Genomic DNA, 19,872 nt, shown 5'->3' on the forward strand with positions numbered 1-19,872 from the left:
TGACCTCACTTCCTCTTCCTCCCAGCATTCTGCTCTGTTTACTCCACCCACCTATGTTCTAAGCTATGAGCCCAAGCAGTTTGTTTATTACTTAACGAATGAAATCAACAGATTGATATATGACACTCCCACATCAACACCACACATTCTACACTTGTGTGAATACAGATGTATGTTTTACCTTTAAAAGTTTATGTATTTTCAGGAAAAAAAGAGGACCAGATACCAATTAAAGACAAACAGCCCAGGTGATCCAGCATCTCAGAATGCCTCTGTAGCATTTCCTCAAAATTCTGCGTTGAGAACTACTTCAAAGCTGCTAGGTGAGATGGTGTAGCCTCTTGTACTGCTCTTGTCAGGACTTCAGATAAATCATGCACTTTCTCATTACACAGAGACTGGACAACACATGATACTGCTAGCTCTAGAAGGAATTGTCTAATATCTCAGTTTCCTCAGGGTTCCCTAAAAATGTCATCACCCCTAGACAACAGGAAGCAGCATAGAGAACACAGTAACCACATTCCCTAGAGGTGGGGTGGGTGGTTTGGTCAATTGGTGGGTTACGGATGTTTGCCATAATATAGGGGGGTTGGATACAAGTTGTTATTGGTCATGATCAGGAAAACAAACAAACAAACAAACAAAGAATATTATTCCAGGGATCTCTTCTGGAGGGAAAAAGGTATAGGGATATGGTATAGAAATAATGAGATAAAAGGCTGGATTATTGAGTCTACTTTTAAACAGCTACTAAATCTCAAATATTTTATTTTTGTATGGAATTTTCCATATTGATATAAATTTAAGGTAATTTTTTGTTATATTGTATATATGTTCCTACTCTTTTTTAAGGTATTGTATCTATGATACTCATTTAAAAATGTAAAGTTTTAGCTCTTAAAAGCTATTATTGTAAACAATTTAGAATAATTCCAAAAACACAGGTTAGTAGTTAGTCATCTATAACAATCAAACTTATAGTCAGGTTAGGTATGTTTTCAAGGTCACACAGAAATATGTTTTAGATATATAGGTGGTCTTTAAAAGCTTTAATGACCTACAGGATATGGCATGTTTCAATAAATGAAGGTTTTCATGACAGTGAGACACATATGCTCCTGGCAGCATCTATTTACTTAAAAAAAAAAAAGGATGATTGGCATCAAAAACCTCCATATGGAGTTTGCTTTCTTGGTGGCAAAAGTTAATTACTGGGCAAGAAACTGCCTTTGCCTCAACTGGTGACAGTATGCCATCCAAATTGGAAGAATAAGATACAATTTTGACTGCCAAACTTTGTCAAGACAAGGTAAGACAGTACTTCAAAATTTCTGCTTCACAGAAAAGTTTGCCAGATATTCTAGACTTGTAGGCCAAATATGGATGACTAATGTTGCATAGGAAACTCAGGTGACAGTCCAGGTAGCCAGATGTCTCTATCATTTCTATAGTTTTGAAAACTGTTTGCTTTGCATGCCCTGTTTACTCATTTTATTTAGGTAATATTATATTCTTCCAGGTCTCTGATGGAGTTGAAGTGAGATAGTTACAGTTACAATGTTCCTTGTTATCAAATTCAGAAGAGAAATTCACAAAAGAGGTATAAGGTGTATAAGGCTGAGAGACACAAAAGCTTAAATTATTTATCTAAGAAAATGTTTTAGGAACTAAAAAGATAATTTTGGGTTGGTAATACAAGTTAGGATAGAAAATAAATTAGGTACCAAATTTTTGACTTACCAAGATTGGGTAGATAATGGAATATTTTCTCTGAATTTGCCAAATAGAGATAGACTGGACATTGTAAATATAATTCTTATCTGATAATTGTTTTTATTGTACATAGTTTTACTATGCTAGAATCAAAACCTTTCCTTTCTTTTACACAGAGAAGGTAAAATGCTCTGGGATATTTGTACACTGTGTGAAGATATATTGCTGTGATTGGTTTAGTAGTAAAGAGCTGAGCAGACAATAGCTAGGCGGGAAGTATAGGCTGGACTTCCAGGCAGAAAGGAAGGAAGAAGAAGGAGATGGGACAACAGGATGTGAAGAGAGTCAGACATACAGAATAAAAGAAACATAAAAGGCCGGGCGATGGTGGCGCACGCCTTTAATCCCAGCACTCGGGAGGCAGAGGCAGGCGGATCTCTGTGAGTTTGAGACCAGCCTGGTCTACAGAGCTAGTTCCAGGACAGGCTCCAAAGCCACAGAGAAACCCTGTCTCGAAAAAACAAAAAAAAAATAAAAGAAACAAAAAAAAGTCACGAGTCAAAAATATAGATTAACATATTTAATGTACAATAACTAGTAGGACAAGCCTAAGCTAAGGCCACACTTCATAATTAATAAGTGTCTGTGTCATTATTTGGGAGCTTGCTGGCAGGACAGAGAAAGGCTCATTATGGTAGAGCTGCTCACTGAAGAAGAACTATTTTTCACTATTTCAGCTAGAATAAATGGTCAACAAGCCTCTAGGAATTCTAGAACACTATTTCAGCTAGAATAAATGGTCAACAAGCCTCTAGGAATTCCTGTCACTGCCTTTTCAGCATAGGGTACATGCTGCTGTGCCTGGCTTTTACAAAGATTCTGGAGAACTGAACTTAGGTCGTCGTGTATTTGCATCAAGAATGTTATCCACTCATGTGAAAACAAAATAAGAAATGTGAAAACAAAATGAGAATGTTATCCACTGAGCTCTTTCCTCAGCCCAAGATTTTTTTTCTTTTCTGTAATAACCAGTTAGTTTACTATAGGTAAAGAGTATATAATCCTGCCTAGAGAAAAAATAAAAATAATCCAGACCAAAGATTCTCAAGCCATTCTATACTTGAATTCATTATGGGATGAATTTACAATTAAATTAAAAAGGAATTATCTTTTCTGATTATCTAACTAATTAAAGTGCGCTGAACTGACTTAAGTTTCCGTTTGTGCGCAGCATTTGAAAAACTATGCTATTTTCTGCTTAAAGGACAATGCACAAAAAAACAAAAAAATGGCAGATGAACATTAAGGGGCCAAATCTTATAACACCTAATCACATCTGGCATAGTTGGCTCACGCGCATTGTGATAATTTCAGCTGAGACGTTAGTTTGCAAATTTTTTAATTAAGTAATTAATTTTACATCTGAATACAGTTTCCCCCCTCCTCTCCTTCCAGTCGTCCCTGCCCAAGTCCCCCCAGTCCATCCCTCCTCCATTTCTGTCCAGAATTTTAAGATGTCTTAACTGTGCTAGTCAACCTATTTATGCTTTTTGATAAGATTAAATATTTGAGCATTCTAAAATGTTATTACTAACTTCCAAGAACTCTGCAAAATTTTTATTTATGTTTACTTCCATTGGTTTGGATAAATGATATATAGATCGATTGCCTAGGCTGATGGAGTGTCTAGGCTGATGGAGTATCTAGGCTGATGGAGTGTCTAGGCTGATGGAGTGTCTAGGGTGATGGAGGGAGTATCTAGGTTGATGGAGTGCCTAGGTTGATGGAGTGCCCAGGTTGATGAAGTGCCCAGGTTGATGGAGTGCCTAGATTGATGGAGTTTCTAGGTTGGTGGAGTGCCTAGGTTGATGGAGTGATTAGGTTTGTGGAGTTCCTAGATTGATGGAATGTCTAGGCTGATGGAGTGTCTAGGGTAATGGAGGGAATATCTAGGTTGATGGAGTGCCTAGGTTGATGGAATGTTTAGGTTGGAGTGCCCAGGCTGATGGAGTGTCTAGGTTGATGGAGTGTCTAGGTTGATGGAGTGCCTAGGTTGATGGAGTGATTAGGTTTATGGAGTTCCTAGATTGATGGAATGGCTAGGCTGATGGAGTGTCTAGGTTGATGGAGTGTCTACATTGATAGAGTGTCTAGGTTGTTGGAGTGTCTAGGTTGATAGAGTGTCTACGTTGATGGAGTGCTTTGGTTGCTTTGGTCACAGTGTCAGGACTTGGAGAAAACTGGAGAACTACAATGTAACCTTTCCTGCCTATGTTCTACAAAGTGACCAAGAGCACTATGGGTGCTTATTATATCTCTAAAGTCAATGGAAGAAGAGTGAAGAGTCATCCTGGTATTGTCGTCCTTAGGCACATTCTTCAAGGTATCATATAAGCTTTCTTTTTCTTCAGAAGCTGTGTTCACTACATGGGCATTAGCACCCTACTTTGTTCTTAAGAAGCCTTGCTAAGTTTAATTTTGGGAAGTACTTCCCATATTGTCTGGATCTATCATGTGACAATCCTCTAAATTCCTCTAAATTCTTAGGTTAAAATCCTCTTATTTAACATGTGATTGCTGCCTTGGAAAGAACATTTTTAATTCTCTGCGTTGATTTTCCAATACCATTTTGAAGAAGTGTAGCTTAAAGAAATGTACATGGAAGGGGTCACAATAAATATTTTACTTTACTGTGGCAGTATTTCCAAACGAGAGTCTTTTAGAAGACAAGTTGTTGTGGCATAATTACGAAGGTGTCCAAAGTGCTAAAGATGTAAGATGGACTGATTTTCAGACAATATGTTAGTTGCATTGACACATGCTCAAGATATTTTCCAACCTTTAAGGTTCTTTTGTATTGTTTCTGTGAATAAACAATGGTGTTTGTTAGGTGGGAGGTAGAAAGAAATATTACTGGGTGTGGGGGTAGTGTACATCACAAAGTAGTAGAATCTATTTCTCACATATTCCATAGGGGAGGACTACATCACATTTTCTTGTTTCACGGGTAAGCTGGTTATGTGCATAAATCAGAATAATTAAGGATTCTGTAACAGTAGTAATAATAACAAATACATTTAATAATTAATAAGATGTCACAGTGCGAAAACATAGGCAGCAGTCAGGAACTACATTTCCTGCATGCTTCTGTTCCCTGCCACACAGTCTGAGAATGGAAATCATGCCTACAGTTTCTAGGACAGACAGCAGAGCACAGATTCTCAGTGCACAAACAAACAAGGGAGCGCATTTGTGGTGCCTGCTGAGAACTTGAAATCTTATTTTCGTGACCTCAGGCAGCTGGCCAAGAAGAAAGGAGAGGGAAGGCACGCAGGATATTTGTCTTTTCATTTGGAAATGCTTCTGCTCAGAAGAGCTGGGGCAGTGTCTGTGCTTTTGTGGGAACTAGGCGTGCGCCAGTGGAGGAAGCAAGATCAAGAGCAGTTTGCTCTTTCAGGACTTCAAAGCCCATTCATTTGAAGATGTGGCCATTACCATTTTGGCTTCCTCACTGGGCCTTGGATAGCTCTGTACTTTTCAAGAGGAAAGCCTTACTGGGTTGGGGCCCGTTAAAATGTATTCCTTGAAGTGCAGTGTCCCAGAAAATATGCCCTTCTTGGCTGTGCTCTGTGATTATAGTCCCGACTGTGATCTTTGTTCCTATTGGATGAGTCAGATAGAGAGGTGAACAAGGCAGTGAGTCTGGACTACCATTTTCCTAGTGTGCTCTTCTTCCTAGTGTGAAGAATTGTCAACATAAGAACCGCAGCAAGCAGGCCCTGATTCTCTGACCTCATGTGCTTTTCTTTTTACAGTTCAAAGAGGTATTAGGAGGGAAAAGACAGAAAACAACCAAATAAATAATTATAGTATTAAAAACCCACTTTTGCTGTTTATCCTATTCAGTCCTACCCACCAGTCCAACAGGACTTGGGGATTGTCTCATCATTGGTTAGTTAAGCCCTGGCACTAAGTTTTGCTCATGGGGTTTAGGCATTTTCTGAGAATAAGGTATACAGTAATTTTCCCATCTAAAACCAAGACTCAAACCAAAACGGAATGAAGTCTAGGGTAGCCCTCTAACCTGTAGTCCCTAATAATCTAGCTCCTTTGTGCTAGTGATTCTGAAGACCAGACAGTGGTTTGTCCTCTGAAACAGAGAAGCATCTGTCTTATTTACTGGGTCCCCAGACCTTAACATAGTATACAAACGCATGTGGAATGAACAAGTCAATACGTCTTTGAGCCCGTCCAGTTAATATTCACTATGTGATCTTGGACACCCTTCTCTTGTGCTAAGTTCTAATTTCTCAGCTCTGACCATTTTGGCCTCCTGATCTCACATCATGGAGTGCCTGTTTTGAGTGATTCCTGAAACAATGCCCACTCAAGCCTGGAAATGTCTCAGGGTCCCTCTGGCTGTGCAGCTCTTTCATTTCCTTTTCATGTATTCTAGTTCCTATGTCACCGTGACAGCTGAATTCAATGTCTGTGTGCTTTAGTAGGAGAAGATAATCTGATATCCTGAGTCTTTGTCTTTGTCAAGTGAGGAGTAGACACAAGCTCACCCTTCAGGAAGGCCTTCTGTAACTCTGATTATATCCCTGTCTGCTTTCTCAGGGACACAGTGACACTGCATCTCCTTAGAAGTTTGGGAGGACTCTGTTTCCCCTGTTACAACCTTTCTTGAATACTTTAACATTTTCTTGCGCCTAAGAGGCACCCAGAATTTTACTCTAATTAGTTTAGAATGTCACATGACATCAAAAGAATTTCTGTTTGATAACTTTAGAATATAGCTGTAATAACTCTCTTGCACAGATTTTTTTTTAATAATTAAAAGATGCTTTTAAATTCCAGCTTTTAAGAATATCTCAAGTTTTGGAACTTAATGCTCACTCTAAAACTGTGGGTGTTCAGGGAATTGTGAGATGAGAAAGCAACCCAAGGAGCAGCAGCAGCAGGATGGGAAAAAGGAACTTAGGAAGAAAATATACTCTGAACCCATTGACTAGTCTTACATTCCATCAGTGGCCATTTTGTTAATACATACTGTGTGCCAGAGATTATAGTTACCTGGGATCAAAGATCTTAGCCTACTGGAGAGTCTTTATAAAAGTGTTATAGCAACGTGTGGCTCTGTGTGGCACATTTAATCCTGGATTTTCCACTTATCCAGTGAATGACCTTGAGTAAATCACTTCACACTTGAGTGTTATCTGTAGGAAAGTAATGGATCACCTCAAGCTCTGCTGATATTTAGTTTTGGATTTATCAAGGAAAATAATAACTGATGAAGATTGCTTACATTGAAGTAAGCCATTTCAGAAATCATGCAACATACTTTCTCTTAAAATCTACTTTAATGAATAAAATGTATATACTAAATATCCCAATAGACACATATTATCAGCCTGAAGATTATTTTTCTAATTTCTTGTTTGTGGTAGGAATTTAGCAGAATCACTGTATGGTAGATGCTAGAATGAGCAGCTATACTTTGACCTTGAAGAATCCTTGTGGAAAACAGTGATTGTTTCTTGAAGGGGCATTGCAGCCATCCCATGACTTTGCTCATAAGATGCCTCAGGCTCCTGTATTATTGTGAATTGCACATGATGCATAATAAAAAACTAGAGTCATGATGGTATGTGATGTTCTCTTTTAGTAAGACATGTAAGTTAGATTAAGGACCTTGGTATGAGGAATACTTTCTGTAACTTTCAATAAATACAACTTTGTAGGGTTGTTTGGGGTTCAGGCCATCAGAAGAGGCTGGACCTTCCTGCTTCCACTTAAGTCCTTAAAATTTCACCTTGGATTGCCTTCTTTCCTCAACCAATCTGTGACACACAGTACAACCCAACACTTCTTCCTTTAGTGAACATTTCTCTAGAACCTGTTATATGGTGGAAGCTGTGCTGGACATCTAAAATGAGAGATAACTGGTTCTGTTCTTTTAAGGAATTTACAGTCTAAGTAGTCATGTCCACGAGACTTTATGGTTACACCTCTGAAATTTGTAGGAGACCCACTGTTATAGCAAACACCTGCTCCTCTGACTATTATACTTTTTCCATCTCCTCTCCCACAATGCTCCCTGACCCTTAGGTGCAGGAGTTGTATTGTAGATGTAGATACAACATCGGGACTAGGCTCCATAACTTCACATTTTGATTGGTTGTAGTTTTCTGTAATGGTATCCAACAATAATGGACACACTCTTGAGTGTGGGACCTAGGAGGCCCCAACCCTAGGCAAAGAACTATCAGCAACTAAGAAATGCTGAGAGCAAGAGAAACAGTCTTCCTGGGAAAAAGCACATTGATTGGTTATCTAACACTAAATGGCCACACACCACCACCACCACCACCACCACCACCACCACCACCACCACCACCACCACCACCACCACACAAACTATACAGATGGAGCAGGTTGCACTTATATAGCTATAAATATGTATATGCATACATATATGTGTATACAACAACAATTAATAAAAAGCAAGTCTATGAATTTGACAAAGAACAAGAAAGGGATATGTAGGAGGGTTTGGAGGAAGGAAAGGGAAGGGGAAATGATGTAATTATAATCTAAAGAATGTAAGAAAAACCTACAATCAGAAGAGATGGTAAGAAAACTTGACTTTGGGTATGAAATGCTTTTCATAATAAATATTATCATACTTGAGATGCATCAGCAAATGAAATAGGCAGTAGCTTTTGTTTTCATGAAACTTTTGTGAGGATAAAACAATAAGGAATAAACATAAACACAATAAATGACAATGTATATGATACAAGGTAAAAGCAGCCACCTATGGGGTGAAAATATAAAACAAACTAAGGGAAATGGGTACCTGTGATGGGAGTCAGAATAGGGATGGATGTATTGCAATTTTAAGAATGGCCAGAGTGACATTTAAGTGAAGGCACAAAGAAAGTGAAGGGATTTATCAGCCTTGGGGTGTGTTGGGAAGAATTCCATGTAGACAATGGGCAACGAGACTGCACCCACACATAGCCTGGTATGAAGAGGGTCCGGAGTGAAGCTGGGAAGGTAGACTACGGTAGATAACCAGGCAGTGAGGTTGGGGCGGGGCAGCACAGGTTGGGCTTACAGGGCAGGGAAGGGCTATGTACCGAGCGTCAGTGAGTGATGTAGGAGGGCTGCTTAAAGAGCATGGGGCAGATGAGATGCTCGTTCTGCTTTGTTGTTGGTTAGAGCATAGGTTGTCGGGGTTGGTGAGGAGGGGGCCAAGCAAGCATCCGGAGGATATCGAGGAAATTCAGGCTCGACACTGGTAGTCTGGACCATGTAGAGAACTGCTGAGGTGTTGTGGGATATTTGTGCACTGTGTGCAGATACATTGCTTGATTGGTTTACCAAAGAGCTGAATGGCCAATAGCTAGGCAGGAAGTATAAGTGCAAATTCCATGGACAAGAAGAGACAGGAAGAGGAGGAATTGAGGGGCAGGAGACCCCAGCAGACACGGAGAGGAAACAGGATATTCAAGGTGGAATATCATAGAACATAGATTAATGTAAATGGGCTAATTCAAGCTATAAGAGCTAGTTAGGAATAAACCTAAACTATAGGCCAGGTCTTCATAATTAATATAAAGTCTCTGCATCATAATTTGGGACCTGGTTGGTGGGACAGAAAAAGACTTGTTAATATGGTACCAAACATGAATATCTAAATATAGGGCCTGAGAAAGGTAAGGAAAATTCTGGAAAGGAGTAAGATGTGCATTCCTAGTTGTGCAGTCTCCCAGGCAGGTCAGTGCTTGGTGGTGCACAGAAAGAAAGCTCCTGGCAGCTGCCCATGGGCTAGAGCCAGTCGCCACCACCATGTGCCAGCACTATACTCTAAGCTGAGCCACATAGTGGCTGACATGGCATTTTAAGACTTGTCTCAGAGGATCAGAGCACTGCAGGCATTTAGTAAAGCCAGGTCCAGACACAGAAAACTTATAAAAATGTACCACATACTTAAAAAATGTGTTTAGATGCTGAAGAAAGAAAAGAAAATGGGTATAGACAGTCATAAAAATAGTTTAAAAGTAATAAAGTCTTTAAAGAGATTAAAGATACACACACACACACACACTCATCTTTATTTCTCCACATAAAGACGAGAAATACACAGGGCCTCTGGATTCTTTATGGATTTTTGTTGGCTTTGAATTTTTTAAATGCTAATGTACAAAAACAATAGCTGCTGAGAGACAGTGAATTATGGAAACTGCTGAACCAAACCAGTCTATATATTTCAAGGATGTCTTAACTTCAGAATGGAAGTCATAATGCAATGGGGGAGAGATAATGCCTTGGTTTCCATAGTAAGCAAAAAGTTATGGATCTATTCAAATTAATAAAGATCAGATTTGTTCAGGGGAGATCTCCTGAGGATCTTGGCTACAAACATGAGGGAAAATAACCAAGATAAACTACTAGACGGGTGACATATTATATGCCAATCTGTGGACATGGGAACAGCTCTGAGACTGGATGAGACTTGATCAATCCTGTTGTCTACTGAGTTCTCATGACTTATCATTACAATGTCATCCTTTCATAAGCCATGAATGGAGGTTTGGTTATACAATCCAAATGGATTTATAAAGTTGACAGATGCATTTTGCCTGCTCAAACATAAAACAAAAGCATCATCTTTAGCTGCCTTGTACACACTGCACATTCCATACTTGTGTTAATGCAGATAAATATGTGTTATCTTTACAAATTTGTGTGTTTTCAGAAATAAAGGACCAGTCATCGATGAAAACAAGCAGCCCATGTGATACAGCCTTTTCGAATGCCTCTGAAGCAGTTTCCTCAAAATTCTGCATCCAAAACAACTTCAAAGCTGCTAGCTGAGATGGTCCAGTCTCTTAGACTACTTTAGCCAGGACTTAAAAGAAGCCCTTCACTTTCCAAGCACACAGAAACTGGACACCAAATGATACAGTTATTTCTATCAGGACTTGACCATTGCTCCAATTTTCTCAGGGTTTCCTAAAAATGTCATCACCCCCAGATAACAGGAACCAGTCTGGAGAGCACAGCACTCATGTTCCCAAGAGGTAGGGTGGTGGTTTTAGGTTATTTGGTGTGTCCTGGATGTTTATCATCATTTAGGGGTTTGGATACAAGTTGTTGTTTGACACAGCCATATTTTTTTTTTCGAGACAGGGTTTCTCTGTGGCTTTGGAGCCTGTGACACAGCCATATCTTATGGGTATGGCAGAATTCATAATGCCAACATACCAGTTTGGCAAGACCCAGCTAAGTAGACCCACATGATGGCCGCCATGCCACCTTTGGTTTTCATCTTCACCTGTTGCATACTTGGGAGACTTTTAATATTTGCACAATTTGGGAATATCGGATTCATAAAAAATTCTTATGTATCATTTATGCCTTGTCTCAGGAATGCTATTTCTAAGTTTCCCCAGGACAGTCCTGAACATGTTTGTCCCCTTGTTTTGAGGAAGATATCCTTATGTACTTGAAGGTCTTCCTTACACCTTGGAGGATGTGACATATATAAAGAAGCCAGAAGACTCTCTATGAGTCTATGAGAGACTATTAAAACATCTACCTATGTACTTGCTCAGAAACAAGATACTCAAAACAAATTAAACTCAAAAAGGTCAACAAGATTTGGTGGGCTAGAGGAGTTGGCAACAGAATGGACTACAAGCCTCTTTCTACTATACACTCAGGCAATTACATGGTGTATACAGCGACAAAGTTAGACTAGCTGAAGTTATCTCTTTCCTATAAACAGATCCATACTGATGGGCAAAGAATGGTGTAGAATAATGACAAAAGAATGAGGTGTCAGGGCGCCCCTTTCTCAGAAAAGTTAGCTAATGCAGAGCCATTGTGGTATCATATAACCAAGAACAACAAGATGTCAGGATTAGACATACAGACAAATTCTTAAAGATATAAAATGTAGACATTGTATTATGTCAGGATTTGAATAATAACTGCAGCAACTTTTGCTTGAGGATATTTCTTGGGCACTCTAACCATTAAGAGTTATTAATACACTGTTTGAGATATGACAATCTGCCTGGGCTAACTTGGAGATTTTGTTTTGGTCTAGTGTCCTTGAAGCAACCAGAACTACCAGTATGAGAACAGGCTAACACATGCCTCTAGATTCTTAAAAATTTGGTTATGGGATTAATGAGTAACAATAATAACTCTGTTTATCAATGATGTCAAAAATTGAGGGAAAATATTGGAAATGATAACACTGTTCTGCCACTGTTTATTAATGATGAATAAGAGATGAGCCAAAGGAAGTGAAACACATGTCCATAACCAAAAATGATACGATATATGTTTTAGAACAACATGAATGTATCCCTACTTACTAAATTCTGTATAAATAAAGAAGCACTCTGGCTGCTAGTCAGTCAGCCTGCAAGATTCTCCCAACCATTATGGCCTGGCTCACTTCCTTCCCTCATCTACTCCTTACATCCCCTGTAGGAACCTATGTCTCCACCAGAGATGTGCCTCCCCGCTGTCCATCTCTCCAAAAACAAAACCAAGAAGTGTCCTGTGTTTGATTTCTCCCATCGCCACTCTTGCTTCTACCTACCTTCAGACCTTGCCCTCATCTGGAGCTGGATTCTGACAGTTGTTGGTCATGACCAGAAAAAAAAAACTGAACAAAAGAAATTAGGTTCAGGGATCTCTTTCTGAATGCAAAAGGGTGAGATATAGTATAGAAATGACTGAATAAAGGGGTGAATTGTTGAGTCTACTTTTGAATAGCCCCTAGTCTCATATATCATATATTACTATGGAATTTGTAAATTAATCCAAATTTAAGGTTATTTTTGTTATATTGCATATATGTTCCTACTTTTTTTAAGATATTGTACCTATGCAGATCTCTTTAAAATGTAATATTTGATTAAGAAACACAGTTAATCATCTATAATAATCAAACTTATAGCCATGTAAAACATGTTTTAAAGGTTAAATGGGGATATATTTTAGATAAGTAGGTGGTCTTCAAATACTTCAGAGACCTACAGAATATGACATGCATGTGTTTCAGTGACCTAAGCTTTTCATGACAGTGAGACATATCTTCTCCTGGAAGCACCAATCTACTTCATAAAAGAATTATAGGAACTGAAGGACCTCCATATGAAGTTTGCATTTTTGTGGCAAAAGTTAGCCACTGGGCAAGAAACTGCCCTTGCTTCAACTGCTGACAATGTGTTTTACAAAACAGATGATCAGGACACACAAAATAGTGATTGCTAAAAACTGTCAAGACAAGGTAGACAGTCCATCTAATTCCTGCCTCACAGAAAAGTCTATCAGATATGCTAGGCTTGTAGACTGAAGATGGGTGCTACAATGTTGCAGAAAACACTTGCGTGACAGTCCAGGGAGCCAGATATCTCTGTCATTTCTATAATATTAGAAGTTTCTTGTTCTGTACTTCCTGTTTACTCCTGTTTATTTTCTTCTGGGTCTCTGATAGAGTTGAGACAAGATATTATGGTTACGGTTTTCCTTGTTACCAAATTCAGAAAAGAAACTCTCAAAAAAGAGTTATAAATTATATAAGACTGAGCGACATAAAAGTTTAAATTGTTTATTAAAGAAAATGTTTTGAGGTCTAAAAAGATAGTTTTGGTTTGGTAATACAAGTTAGGTCAACTCACCAAGATGGGATAGATAATGGAATATTTTCTCTGAATTTGCCAAAAACAGATAGACTGGACATTGTAAATCTAACTATTACCTGATAATTATTCTTACTATATATAGTTTTACTGTGTAAAAGTTAAAACCTTTTCTTTTTATTTAGACAAAAGGGGGAAAGTGTTGTGGGATATTTGTTTAGTGTGTGACGATATATTGCTGTGATTGGTTTAATAAAGAACTGAATGACCAATAGGAGGGATAGGAATTTTCAGGGAGAGAAAGAAAGAGAAGGAGGGATCAAGGGGCAGGATGTGCAAGATGGAAACGAGGTAATACCACATGATAGAATACAGCAAAATTAATGTCCAAACTGAGTCAACTTTATAAGATCAATACTGGAATTAACTAGTTGGAGCATGGCAAAACATCAGGGATTATGTGACCAAAGTCATAAAAAACCTAGCAGTTGTAGTGTAGAATTGACAGTATTTTTCCCTTTACAGGGTCTTGGATGTACTTGGTAGAAGCACACCGCCAGGAGAGGACTTTTTGACCTATTTGGATAGGTGTGGCAGTGCCCTAGCTTAGTGCTGACTACGAGGCCTACTCCACTGAGTCAGTTTGCGAGTAAGAAAACCAGATAGTTTTTCAAAAAAGAAACCTTAGATACATCTGATTTGCAACTGTCAACAAAATTAGAAGAATTTCCCTTGGCAATTTTCAATTAAGGCAGTGCCATTGTGTAAATGCTTATAATGTTTCAGCTAAGTCTAACTTTAGAATATATATATAAACTATCTCCCTTGCCCCATATAAATATAAATATGCTTCTTATTTTCATGCATATTTACATTGTGGCTAGTCTAAATTACCTGTGTTTTCTGCAGTTTAGATCTGTCTTCCCCTTTCCTACTGTCTTTATAAATATAAATGTGTTTATATTTATATGAGGCCAGGGAGATAGTTTAGTCAGAAAAATACCTGCAATGCAAGCATGAGTCTGTGAGTTTGGATCTAACACACACACACATACACAATAACCAGGCGTGGTGGTGGTGTATATCTGTAACCCCAGTGCTGAGAAGGCAGAAACATGTAGGTCCATGAAGCTCTTTGGTTAGCCAGCTGAGCTGATATGATGAGCTCCAGGTTCAATGTCTCAAAAACAAGATGGAGAACAATTGTGGAAGACACATGGCATCAGGAAACATGCATACACACACACACACACACACACACACACATCAATAAGACACATGCATCTGCACCTACCAGCACAAGTGCACACCTCTCATACCAGTGTACCCATACACAGAAATACACACACATACGCACAACACACACAGACACACACACACACACACCACAGATTGCCATAAACTCAACATCACATTCTATAATCTATATTCTATTCTACATATATTCCTCCCAAAGAGGGACTAGAGTCATATAATCAATTTTTTATTTTTAGAAATATCCTTTTAGGCAACTTTTAAATCTTGGTATCTTTATGATACATTAGTGGCAGGCAGTCCTTAGTTCCATGCATATTTACTTTGTGGCTAGTCTAAATTACTGTGTTTTCTGCAGTTTAGATCTGTCTTCCCCTCTCCTACTTAGAAATGGAGAGTGATGGGCAATGCACGACTAATTGAGAAGGCCAGAACGGCACTTTGTGGGGAGGTCTGCACAGGCAAAGAGAACTGCAAAATCGAAGCCGGTAATTGAGTAAGACAGAGAAAACGAAGGTACATTTGCTCTGTTTGTCTAAGGGTGGCCTTCTCTTCTTTGCTTTCCTCAGATTTTTATGAGGAAGCAGTCAGAAGAAGGAAAATGTGTGGTTACCTTGCAAAGGCCCTCTGAAATCTGAGTTTCGTATGTTTTGGTTGTTAATGAATGAACCTGTTGTATATAGTCTCAAAGTGGGGGGCAAATAGGCTAACAGAGGTAATTAATATGTGTGGAGAATAAAGAGAAATGCTTATCTCACAGGTAGTCTGCAGGTGTGGGGTGTGGACCTAGATAACTGTCTTTAAGAATCATGTCTTTATGGAGAGTTCATATATATATTTGAAGGAAAGACACTGTTTGATACTGGCTTTAGGATCTTATTTCTTTGGAGATGTCAATAGAAACTGATAAGAGATTCTGAGGTGAATGGTATGTATTATTTCTCCCTCCCTCCCTCCCTCCCTCCCTCCCTCCCTCCCTCTCTCTGTCTCTCTGTCTCTCTCTCTCTCTCTCTCTCTCTCTCTCTTTGTTTTTCGAGACAGGCTTTCTGTGTGTAACAACCCTGGCTGTCCTGGAACTAATAGACCAGGCTGGCCTTGAACTCACAGAGATCTGCCTTTCTTTGTTCCCAATGGGCTTAAAGGCATGCACCACCACCACCAAAATGGTAGTTTGTTAATAACATGTTTTCTTTCTGTTATTTCTATATGAATTGATACAGTGTGTGGATGAAGGACAAAGGACAAGAAATACTTAATCTCTAGTAGTACTTCCTGTAACCATTCTAAAGGTGTCTCCATCACAAGGATAAAAAGGATACTGGCCTTACTTCCTTTACTTTTGTCCTTGGGGGAGATTGAAGAGCAAAAAATAGGCAAAACTGCACCATGGCATACTTGGGCTTAGTTTCAAGGCTTCCGTGAAGTATACAGGAAATATGGGATAGACGCCAATGGCCTTGGTCCTCCCCCACTACTGTCAGCAATGTTACAGAGTGAGCTCTAGGTGACTACCTGCAAAGGAGATGTGGGGATTTTAATTGCTCCGGAACATATGGCTTAAGCATATAAACTTCCAATGCTCAGACAATGAATTGAAATTGATCATGAAGACCAGAATCATTGCTTAGTGGCATGGGAGACTTGTAGGCTTATGGACACCCTCGATCACTATAAATAAATGCTTCTTACTATTTTATAATTTGGCTTTAATTCCTCAGAGCCGTCAAACTTCAATGAGAATGCAACGCTAAAGACTGTGTTTTTAATATGCTAATAATGTGAAACTGTATTTAGAAATATTTATGTCCCATTTAGAAGTAGATTAAAGGCTGCAATATTATTTTTGGAGGCATTGCACAGTTACTGATCAGAATGATTTCAATCAGTCTTCAATTTGTTTCTATTCAGGATCGCAGAGAAAGCTGCATTTTATAATGGAATTTGAGAGAACCCACAACTTCTAAAACCCCAAGGGAATGTTTTTGTATTGCAGAAGCACTAGACCACGGTGCCTGGGAGCCACCATGGCTGTCTGGTTGTCTTTCCTATTCTGTTCCTTATTAGGCTCTGGGAAAAGTGACTTTTTCTCACCCTTGGTGCTCAAATCATCTACAAGAAGAGCTTGGAATTCGTGTTCCTTAGACAGTTGCCAATTCTGCTATGGAAGATTAAATGCCCCTATCATACATGCCATACCCTGCAGTTAACAAGAAAGAGGGTCAATGTAGCATGGCCCCATCTCTGCGATGACCGCAGTGGGACCGTCAACCCGGCCTAAGGGCCTTCCACTTCCATGTGGTGTAGCAGCCAAGATAGTCGTCAAAAAATGAACAGGACTATCAAAGGGCTATCGTTGCATTTTGGGACGTTTAAGATTATGAACCCCCTTTTGTGTGGCTCTAAACTTCTAAAGCAGATATGTCTGGTTACGGGCAGAGGCATTTGGGTTATGGTTAAGATCACCTGTTTACATCACGGAAGACAATTTAAGGGTCACTGCTTACCCGTGAAGTTGATTTTCAGCAAATAATCCTTGTACAATTTCTTTCCGTCCAGGATCTTCATAGCATCACAGAGCTTGGTGGTATTAGGACAGAGGGTGCGCTGCATTTTGTGCAGCGCATGCGCCATGGCGTAGACTGCGTTCACCACAAACATGATCTTGGATTCTTGCTCATAGTTGCTGCTGTCAATGGCCAGGTGCTTGTCGCAAACCCGTCTGTGGTTTCTCTTGTTCTGGAGGCTGCACTGGAACTTCTGCTCCCAGAAGTCTCGGAACCAGGGGTTGCGGTGATTGTTGTAGGGGTTGAGGCTCTGGAAGTAGCGGTCGAACTGGCGAACAGGATGGGACGCCAGCTCCAGGGTGATGGCTCCGTAGGCTACGTGCTCACTGCCCTTAACGATGCTCTCCTGCGCGCCCCAGCCGTCGCTGGCCACCCAGGTGAAGGAGGCATTCACGCGGCTGGCTGCGGCGATCAGCTCTCGGGAGTCATCACTGCGCATGAATAGGACCACGACCCGCGCGTTGGGCTTCTGCAGCAGCTCGCGGATCACGCTGTCGTAGGACTTGCGAATGTTGGAGCGGCCCACCTTCTCCGCCGTGGCGATGCAGATGTTGCGCAGCCGGGCTTCCTGCTCGAAGGCCTCAATCCCTGTCTCCCCGTAGTCACCCTCAGAGGCGACAGTGGACACATAGGTCCAGTTGAAGAAGCGCAAGATCTCGGCCATGGCTTTGGCCTGGTAGAAGTCAGGGGGCACGGTCCTGGCAAAGTAATCATAGCGCGACTTGTCGCTGAGTTTGGCGCTGGTGGAGGCATAGCTTATCTGAGGGATCTGGAAGAGCCTCAGCAGGTTTGCCACCTGAGCAGAGAGACAAGGAAAGCACCTTTAAAAAAAACCTCCAGCAAATGATTGTGCATAAGAAATATTAACACAATTCACGTCTGTTAGCAGCTTCTTTTTCATGTGGAGGTTACTTCTTGAGACCTTAACCGGATGCTTTCCTGAGTACAGTGTTTAGATATTGGGGAGCCAGTACGAAGCAGGTAGCGTATGTTTTGGGGAGGGCACGTGAAAAATGGAAGGTCATCATGACTGGAGCTTCTTCAGCTCGGCGCTAGACTCTAGGCTAATGAAACCCGTTCAGAGGCTCTGAACATGGTTGTTTTAAGCTCCTGAGGTCCTGCTATAGCTCAGCCAGACAATGAACTACAGTGAAGTGGCCAAATTCAGTTTTCAGACAACTTGGCTGTGGCTGTATAGAAAGAGCCCGGTATTTAATTCTCACTTCCCCCTCTTTTGCTAAAAATGGCAATCTCTGAAAGAGTTTAATTTGGGAATGGAGTGCCACATGGACAGTCCAAATTAGATATTTATTATCTGGGTTAACACAAAGGAAAAAAATTCAATTCTATTTAAATTCTATTCCGATCATCCAAAATTTTAGGTATATAATTTGATAAACTTCTGAAACTACAGTAACTTTTTCTTTGCCTTGTTTTTTCTTAAAATTTGTAAAAGGAAAGCATACAGATATGCTATTGTACTTTCGGTTAAAAATCAAGTGAAGAAGTATTGATGACTCTGTTAAGAATGATTGAGTAATTTGAAATAGTTAAAGCCTATGCTGAGTAAAAAAAATTAAAGTTTTTATAAGTCAGCTATCAACATTTCACTATTTTTATTTATTGTATGAGAAAAAAGAAAGTGATCCCAGTTTATCAAGGAGTGCTGCATAGATAATTTTAAAATTGTATAATTGTACAGATCAAAGTATATTATATACATATTCCAATAAGATATGCAGGATGGCACACACATTCAATCCCAGCACACTGGTGTGTGTGGGGGGAAGGGGTCGACAGAGGTAGGCAGATCTCTGAGTTTGAGGCCTTGTCTACAGAGTGAGTGCTAGAACAACCAGGGCTGCACAGAGAAACCCTGTCTCGAAAACAAAACAAAACAATTAAACAAGAGTTTTTTTATTCTTTCTGACTTCTGAAAGGTTGTCTTTGTGGACTTTACGTTACGTAACTCTCTCTGTCAACTTTAATAGGCCAACAAGTTAAGCATTTCTGAAGACTATATCTTGGGATGAGTTTAGGTCCTTTGAAAATTTTCTTCTGGCAAGTGAAGTTTTGTGTTTACATATGACATGCATGGAGATCAGCTTGAGACGGGCTGCTCTGAGCCCAACAGAAGCAACATGAAGCCTGCTATTAAGAATAACACAGATATAGTCAGAGCTATCAAAAATATTTCCCAATTCCAGTAACTCTCACGTAACTCCGGCTGGGAAATCTGAGATGTGACACACCAAATAATGGAGAAATTAGAACCTCAAGTGGAGATGAAAGGTTGGCTGTATCGGAGGAATGTAGCTCTACTCTGCTAAGGACAGGATGACATGCCTACACTACCCATCAGAACACAGGGATGACATGCCTACACTACCCATCAGAGCACAGAGCGCAGGGATGACATGCCTACACTACCCATCAGAGCACAGAACACAGGGATGACATACCTACACTACCCATCAGAGCACAGAAGACAGGGATGACGTGCCTACACTACCCATCAGAACACAGGGATGACATGCCTACACTACCCATCAGAGCACAGAGCACAGAGACGACATGCCTACACTACCCATCAGAGCACAGAACACAAGGATGACATGCCTACACTACTCATCAGAGCACAGAGCACAGAGATGACATGCCTACAC

At 40.0% G+C, this 19,872-nt stretch overlaps 1 protein-coding gene across 1 annotated transcript in view; it reads right to left on the bottom strand.

The window, feature by feature from the left end:
* The window catches only part of Grm3 (glutamate metabotropic receptor 3), a 222,005-nt gene that overhangs the window by 64,780 nt on the left and 137,353 nt on the right, over window positions 1-19,872 (bottom strand). The window contains exon 3 of the mRNA XM_013350444.2: window positions 17,147-18,002. Within this exon, the coding sequence (XP_013205898.1) occupies window positions 17,147-18,002 (856 nt within the window). The remainder of the gene's footprint in view (window positions 1-17,146; window positions 18,003-19,872) is intronic.

Source organism: Microtus ochrogaster, chromosome 26 (genome assembly GCF_000317375.1).
Source record: "Microtus ochrogaster isolate Prairie Vole_2 chromosome 26, MicOch1.0, whole genome shotgun sequence".
Lineage (NCBI taxonomy): Eukaryota > Metazoa > Chordata > Mammalia > Rodentia > Cricetidae > Microtus > Microtus ochrogaster.